At 50.5% G+C, this 8,490-nt stretch overlaps 1 protein-coding gene across 6 annotated transcripts in view; it reads right to left on the minus strand.

The window, feature by feature from the left end:
- Window positions 1-8,490, minus strand: part of DDB2 (damage specific DNA binding protein 2) — a 49,019-nt gene that overhangs the window by 9,540 nt on the left and 30,989 nt on the right. Inside the window, exons 1-4 of one of the 6 annotated variants that reach the window (XM_037393324.1) lie at window positions 5,834-8,442; window positions 3,923-3,969; window positions 3,627-3,810; window positions 671-801 (exon numbers count right to left, since the gene is read on the minus strand). In XM_037393324.1, coding sequence (XP_037249221.1) covers window positions 671-801; window positions 3,627-3,798 — 303 coding nt within the window. In that variant the 5' untranslated portion in view covers window positions 3,799-3,810; window positions 3,923-3,969; window positions 5,834-8,442. The other 5 variants (XM_037393325.1, XM_037393327.1, XM_037393326.1 and 2 more) reach the window with 5 other exon arrangements.

Raw genomic sequence — 8,490 nt, forward strand, 5'->3', positions numbered from 1 at the left:
CATGGTTCTCCATCCAAAGTGCCTGCAGCTCAACTCTACAGCGGAAGGAGTGAACAGAACGCTTGAACCATGACATGACTGTATTGTTTTTCAGGTGAGGAACAGGCACTGCTTGGATGAGCTCGGTGATTTCTTTATCATTTGCATACTTAAAATAGATAAATCATCCGGAACATAAAGCCAGCCCAGGTGCTTCTCACCTATGGATGTTACAGAAAAAGTTAATTTTCAAACGAAAGAAGGAGCATGGCTCTGAAAAACAGGAAAACATTACGGACTTGATGGAGTATGTCTGTGAATAGGAAAAATCAACACTAAACCTGACATGATTAGCAAAGCAGGTACGATACAAAAATAGTAAGACAAAACAGTTGGATCAGTGTGCAAAAGTAGCACTGTGCAATAACTCAGCTGGTAGAGCGGGCCAGTTTGACTCAAGGAAGCACAGAATTAACAGAGGGTAAAATGTGGAGTGACAGGGCCAGGTCAACGGAAAGGGAAAGCCATCTCTGCTCTTGCCTCTGACAGGATTAAGAAACACAAGGCTTGGAGTCACAGACTGTGTATGGGAGCAACTTTAAGCCCCTGTGAAGTTTCCCTGTTTGCGGTGAAGATGTTTCTATGTAGGGAGCTGAGATAGCCAACAGGTCACGAAGGAGAAACTCCTCACCTGCCTGAGCTGTGCCCGAATGGAGCCTCCCAGCATGTTCTGGTAGACATAATGAACGATGCTGCACTGCCGCTCCAGCTGATGGAAAAGGGCTCTGCTGTTCCTCACCACGGACGCACCGCCACTCCAACCTGCCAGAAAGGAAGCGTAGAACTTACTGAGAGCCAACGCCTGCCACGCTCATTCACTGAACACCATGGGAAGACATCTGCATTTCCAGCTACATCCACTAAAAGCTTCAGCCACAAGATAAAAGTCTCTACATGGTTCTTACATGTCTGAGGTACGGCAGCCTCCGCAGTTAGGAAGATAGCCTCTTACAGATTTATGTATGCTTTCTCTTGTTAAACCTTCCTTCTCCTTGCCAAAGATTTATCAAAAAGACAAGAGGAGAGGAATAAAGCAACGCCATAGGTGGTGAATCTCTTGGACAGTATACAATTTGAGCAGTCCATACCCAAAACACAATGAAGCCATCCAAAGCCCCAGCAACTTGGAAGCACACCACGGGAGATGGTGAGCCCCTGAGTACAGCAAAGGGAAGGTCAGACATGTGACCAGCAGAAACATCAACACCTGAAAATTCCCCAAGCGTAGCAGCATGAGCTCCCACACGGTTCCTGAAATGCCTGCTTGTGAATCAGAATTTTCCATCTGCTTGTGTGCGGCCCATGCAGCCTGCCCACAGCACTGCGAGTTTTGTTTTTGATAATAGACTTGCTGATGCCTCATCGCCTGAAAACCTTTCTGTTCAGAGTGATTTTTGCTGAGAGTACAGCATGCTTCCACACTTTGTTCATGTTCCAAATTTTCATCTTCAGGACCTTTATGTAAAAAACAGATCAAACTGGATCTGTGCAGTCCCGTGTCTGTGATCTAACTCTCCCCACAGAAATGGTCTGCAACACCCCAAGGGATCTAAATGTCACATGCATTACTCAAGAAACAAAAATGCTATCTTCATTTAAGGATATTTATAAAAAAACCCAAACAAACAGAAAACTGAAAACATAGGGATCATTCTCTACGATTAGAACCTAAACAAAGTATTTCTTTAATGCAACACTGGAGCGTAGATATGCACAGGTGTGAACTAAACTTCTTTGTTCCCATGCCAACATAGCACCAGCACTTGTCACACCTATTGAAGTAAGTATAAAAGCCTTTATATTCTCATTCTTTTCTTTTCACAGAAGAATTAGCATCCACAGTTCCTTCTTCAGAGGCCACGGAAATGGAGGGTGTTTTTTTTCCAAATTCCATTTTATTATGAAGGCTAATATATTAAGAAACAAACTTGAGAGGCTTTTTTAGAATCTGCTGGAAGAAACCCTTCAAAAAGGTGTTTCAATTGCAAGAAACTGAACCTGTTCCACACAGCTCAGGAGAAAAAATGTGGGTTTTTTCCAAAACACATAAAAATAAAAACTGGAACACAGAATGGAAAAGCTCAACTACAAAGGTCTTCATCTTTTTTAAAAAGGTTTAAGAGAAAAACATGATAGGCCTCATTTTTACAAAGTACGAGCCACATCCAATTCCTTCTGAATCTTACAGGAGCTGCAGATGCTTAGAAAATCTGAAAATCAGGCCATGAAATTACAAAAAAAATGACATAACTAAATTAAATACAAAAGATGCTTTAACTATCCACAGTTACACACAGAACTCCTTTCAGAGTATTTTGCCTCCATGTCCACTGTTCGCACTGCCAATGGCTCCAAACTTGGTAGAATGTTTGAGTTCTACATTTGAGTACAAAATGGTAGAACTCCTGTATCTGTTGAAAAAGACTTGAGTAATTTCTGGATCCTTAAAGCCAAATCTACAGCAAGTGTGCAATATTTCCACACAAGGCAGTAGCTCTAGTCATCTCCTAAACAAACAACGTAATTAAAGGTTTTATCAGAGAAAAGGAGCTCAGGGGGGCCCTGGTCACTCCCTGCAGCTGCCTGACAGGGGCTGTGGGCAGGGGGGGTCGGTCTCTGCTCCCAGGGAACAAGCAACAGGGCAAGGGGACACGGCCTCCAGCTGCCCCAGGGGAGGTTCAGGTGGGGTACCGGGAACAATTCTGTCATGGACAGGGTGGTCAGGCACTGACAGGCTGCCCAGGGACGCAGTGGCATCACCATCCCTGGAGGTGTTCAAAAACCACGCAGCTGTGGCACTTGGGGACACGGGTTAGGGGTGGGCTGGGCACGGCTGGGGTAATGGCTGGGCTCGATGGTCTTACAGGTCTTTTCCAACCTAAACAATTCTAGGACTCTACGAAAATAGTCCTTACTGTAGCTGAAGCCTACACAACTTTCTTGATAATGCAAAAGCATTAACATTCCCAGTATCTTGAAAATTTATCATCTCTCCCCATTATGCCAAAAATCTTTGAAAGATTTTTTGAAATTACATACTAAAGGAAAAAAATGCACAAGGAGAAGTGACTAGAGGAAATTCAGTCCCATCTAATCTGAAAATAGATACAGAAAGTATTCTTACTGAGGCAAAAGTTAGAATATGCACAGAATCAGGTGGAAATGCTGTAGGACACCAACCTTACGGCTATGAAACTGCACTAAGAATTGCACGGGAAAAACCCAACGTATTACCAAGACTGGTGCGTCCTACAATAAAGCGGACATATGGTAATTCAGGAATTCCCAAAACTTAACCACCCGCAAATGAGCTGCGACAGCACCTTCAGCTTCAGAAGCAAGCACACTTCTACCAGGGAGTATGGAGTCTCGGAAACGAAACACGCATGCGTGCGCGCACACACTAGACGGATAACTGGAGGATGTACTACCCCAATACTTCTCTGTGTATCGCTTCAATATATAACCCCATCTGAGCACTCATGCCTGAACACGCTTCTTGGCATTCACCCTCTTCAACTAGTCGATGCCTGTCATTTAGGGTAAATCTGGTTGGGAGAAACAGTAAGGATCTGAGGAAATGTTACCGATTTTCTCTGGGGGTTTGGATGTTTTTCTCACAAACAACCTCTTTGCTGGTGGCTCATTCCCTAGCTCCCCGTAGTCCGCTTTCCTCTTCCCAGCTGATTTTGCCTCTTCCGGCCAATGCTCATGTGCCCTCTCGTGCTTCTTGTCCTTTGGCGGGTTCACTGGAGCCATTCTGTCTGACCGCTGAAAGCAAACAAAGCAGGGAAGGTAAGACAGTCACACACACTTAACTGGAGGCCAGAGAGGAAAACTGGAACGAAACACATCCCAGCGGTCTTGGAAGCTGTGATGATACCTGTACCCTCTTTCATCAGCACGACACTAGCTTTCTGTTGTGCTCCGCTGGAGAAGGGAACAGGTTCAATAAATTCTTCTTTGTTCACATAAGGAAATGAACGTATACTGAAGCGTTACAGTATGTTTTGACAGATGTGCTTCTACCGAACTTTTAAGCTTGAAAACCCTCGGATCTGCACAAAGTACATCTGTGAAACCACATAATGCCCTGACTGTTCCTCCAGCGGCTCACACTGCGCTCTTCAGATGGGGCTCGGGAGAAGGTCAGAGCTCACGGCGCTGCCCGAGGCCGGCGCTCCCCGGCACCGGCTGGGGTTCCCGCACCGGCCGCCCCCCGCCCTGCTTCGGCCCAGCCAGGCCGCCAGGCCCCCGGGGACAGGCGCCGGCCCCCCCGGCCTCCCGCCGCGGGCTGCTTCCCCCGTGCGGGAGCGGCTGTCCCGGGGCTCGCCCCGCCCGTGTCACACGGCCCGGCGGGCCGGGAGCCAGCCCCCCCGGCGGCGGCCACCCCCGCGGCCCGGCTCCCCGCGCCCGGCCGGGCAGGGCCGCCCCGCTCTCACCTGCGCCGCCGGCCTCCGCTCCCCCGGCGCGGCCGAGGTCGGCCCCGGCCCCTCCCCTGCGGTTTCATAACCGGGGCGGGAAGGGGGGGCAGCGGCTCCCGGCGCGGCCCCGCGGGACGGGCTCCCCCGCCGGCCATGCGGCACGGCACGGAACGCCGCGGCACGGCGGGGCTCAGCGGCGGGGGCGCGGCGGCGGGGCTCGGCCCGGGCCCCGGGCGCGCAAGGCCGCGGGCAGCGGAGGCGGCTCTCCGGGGCGGCTGCCCGGGCGGCACCTGCCCCAGCGGCGGGGAAGGGCCCGCGGCAGGCGCGCAGCGGCCGATGGCCACATCCTGCTCCAGGAGGCGCCTCCCGCCAGCAGGGGCGGCCGGTGCGGGAGCTCCGCTGAGAAACGCACGGGAAGGGCAGATACAACGGCCGCGGCGAGCGCAGCTCAGGCACTGCGACACCCGCGTGGGGAAGCGAAGGGGGAAGGAAGAGCCCAGCGCCATGGCGGGGGCACCGCCGCGGCCCCTCGCCTGCCGCGGGCCAGCCAGGGCAGCAGGGCCCGTGCTGCAGGCCTGCCGGTAACGGTGCAGAGTAATTAAGGGCCAGTCAGCCACGCAGCTGGCTGTGAACACAGGTCCTAAAACGTCTGTGCATTACCACTCCTTGAGTTACGGCGGTTTAGGGTCTGGGTGCCGGGGTTTTTTTGCACTAAACTATAGTTACCTACGCGTTTTCTCACGTATTAGGAAATGCACAGAAAAACTACTCAGGAAAACAACAAAGACACAAACTCTCTGCTTTTCTCCTGAACCATAACAACGCTGTATCAGCTGCTGCCATCCCCAGTACCAAAATGACATATACACAAAAAATGATAACCACCAACAGACAACAAAATCTGGTTTTGAACGTACACGTCAATCCAATTAGCAAATCTTAAAGTCACCAAGCACTTCTGTCATAAACAACATTCTTTTTAGAACTGTACCCATTAACAAAAAATAGCAAGAGGAATAATTCAATGTAGCCCTTCCCTCCGGAGCCTCGAAGGCTTGATCTCCAGGAAGAGAAACTACTACAGAAGAAGATCCTTCTTGACGGCTATCAACGTTTTCATCTACAGGTCTGCAGAAGTTAGCACCACTGGAGACACAATCTATGGAGTTCATCAGGAACCACCAACAAAACAGCAATTAAATTACATAAATCTTAATATCTTTTGGGTTTTATATGCTTTAAAAGGGGTACATTTCAAAAGTCGGAACTGAAAAAAGGGCCCCAGGTACCAGCGTTCTTACACTGAAAGACTTGATGTCAATGCCCTATGTATTAACCCCAAAGAAAACTGACGCTGCTGCCCAGCTTACCTCCAGCAAAGATGTGCGCTTGCTGTCCCTGCTCTGTTTGTCTCCCAGCAGTAACGTCCCTGTGCAGAGCACACACAGAGTAACCAACACGTTTCCCTCCTGGAGCTATCACGGTTAGCATTTTTTACAATGGAATGGAACAGAACGGAATGGAATAGAATATTTCAGTTGGAAGGGGCCTACAACAATCATCCGGTCCAACTGCCTGACCGCTCCAGGGCTGACCTGAAGTTAAAGCACGTTGTTAAGGGCATCGTGCAAATGCCTCTGAAACACCGACAGGCTTGGGGCATCAACCGCCCCTCTGGGAAGCCTGTTGCAGTGTCTGACACGCTCTTGGTAAAGAAACATTTCCTAATGTCCAGTCTAAACCTCCCCCGGCACAGCTTTGATCCATGCCCACGTGCCCTGTCACTGGGTACCAGGGAGGAGAGGTTGGCACCTCCCTCTGCACTTCCCCTGCTCGGGAAGCTGTGGAGAGCAACGAGGTCACCCTCAGCCTCCTTTCTCCAAACTGGACAAGCCCATACTCAGGACTCATTCGGGGACCTTCACATCCTCCTTTAACTGTGGGGCCCAGAACTGCACACAGTACTCAAGGTGAGCCAGTGCCACTGCTAAATACAGCTCAAAATACAGTACACTAAGCACAGCACTTTTATCATTTGATGACACAGTTTGCTTTCTCTAGAGAATCACCAGATATTTTTGTAATTATTATTCACTAAGGACAAGAAGAGCAGATGGTACACAACTCACACACAGAAGAAATGCCACTGGCCCGCAGTGCCCAGCTCAGGGTCTGTACGCTGAGCTGTTCATACGGTACGCTGAGCACGCCAGAGAGACTAATTCGAAAACATATTCTTGTATGTATTTACAGTCTCGCACTCTTCAAACTACAGTATGCAGCAAAGTCAGAGGAGTATAATTACGCGTGGGCAGGATATTAGGCTTATTTTTATGATGCCTTTTGTCCGACATACAATTACATTGAGGCTCTGCCTTAGTTACGGGATGTGGTTTCTCTACCACAGAACAAAGCTGTCTTGCCACCAGGTCTGGTAAAGCTATACTGTGACAAAGAAGATCAGCTCCACGGTATTTGTAAATACCATTAGGTATCGTGCCTCCTTGTCACCAGGATTTTTGTCCAAACCACAAATATTTTCAGCTACTTTAGTTTGACTACTGATGCGAAGGGTACCATTACAGCAACTAGACTGGTGTGCATATGAAAACAAGCCCATATTGCCCTAAAAAGTAGGAAAAAAAGTATAATCCTAAAGAGATAAAAAAGAAAGAGTAAATATCATACTGTCTGACCTCCTTCTATCCTATGACCATTACTAAGCTGCCCTGCACCAGGAAAATGGAACAAAAGTACTGCTGATGTGATGACCTCACTTGCCTGAGCACCCCATTTTCCCTGAGCCGTTCCAGCTTGGGAGGAAAGGATTGCAGCAGCCGTGCTATATAGTACTCTCGCCCTGCCATCAGTATGGGGGCGGCCAGGTCCCAAACGGAAAGTGTCTTACCTTAGATGCTCAGCACGTGGGATATCAATATCAAAAACATAGCGCAAATGCTGCATATAGAATATTAATGTATGACAGATGTTTGCCTTTTCTGTGTTTCATTACTGTACATTATTTTGACAACAGAATTAAAATCTCAGAATTTAACTGAATGAGGGAGCATCTACGCCAAAGAGTTAGGCTTGGGTTTGTTTCAGTAAAATACAAAGTTGATGCTTATACTCTCAGCTATGATTAACTCTGAGGACAAGATAAGCATCTTGCATCACTTTTTGAAAGGATGCTCATGGTTGTGCCACACCCAGGTACTTGTCACGGGTGCCCACCTTCCAGGGACCCCATGCAGGTAAAGGTGAACAGAGCATTGGCCCCAAAACAAATTCAGTGGAACAGTTTCTAGCGTCTGCTTTCCAGCACAGCAATTCATTGTACCTGAAGGGCATTAGCAATTACTTTTTCAGCTCCTCTGAAAACCGGGGCAGAGACAGAAAACACCCCAGTACTGGTCTGGAGAAGCGGGAGCACAAATTTACAGCATGTGCTTTCTCCCTCCTGCAAGGCTCTCGGCCTTTCCTTTCCCCACTGATGGAACAACCCCCACGGCAGACCCACGGCTGGCCCTCGGAGCTGCGTCCCACGTCACTTGGAAGCAGCCATGAGGGGAGGGCCAGCCAGGGCCTCGTGCCGTGAGCCCTGCCCCAGCACCACCGGGATGGCAGCCGGGGCCTGGCGTACCGAGCGGGAAGCCTGGCAGGCCAAGCCTGGCACGGGGAGGCGCCGGTTTCACCGGAGACACTGAGGGCCGGATTATTCCACAAAGGTTTCCAGAGGAAGGGCAGAGGGCCCGAGCGGTTAGCGGGAGCAGGGAAGGAGAAGCAGGACGCCAGGGCGGACGAGGCGAACGGCGCTGCAGGCCCGGGAAAAGCGGCTCGCACAGGCCCCACGGCCAGGGCACGGCGCGGCTGGGGACGTGCCACCCCCTGCCCCGCACACCAGGCAGCCCCGGGGGGCACCGGCCGCTGCAGCCCCCCCAGCGACCGCCCCGACACCGGCTACAGCTCTACGACCAACGCGGGCCGCAGCCCGGCGCCCAGGGTCGGCCGAGCGCCGCCCGGGCGG

This window comes from Falco rusticolus, chromosome 7 (genome assembly GCF_015220075.1).
Source record: "Falco rusticolus isolate bFalRus1 chromosome 7, bFalRus1.pri, whole genome shotgun sequence".
NCBI lineage: Eukaryota > Metazoa > Chordata > Aves > Falconiformes > Falconidae > Falco > Falco rusticolus.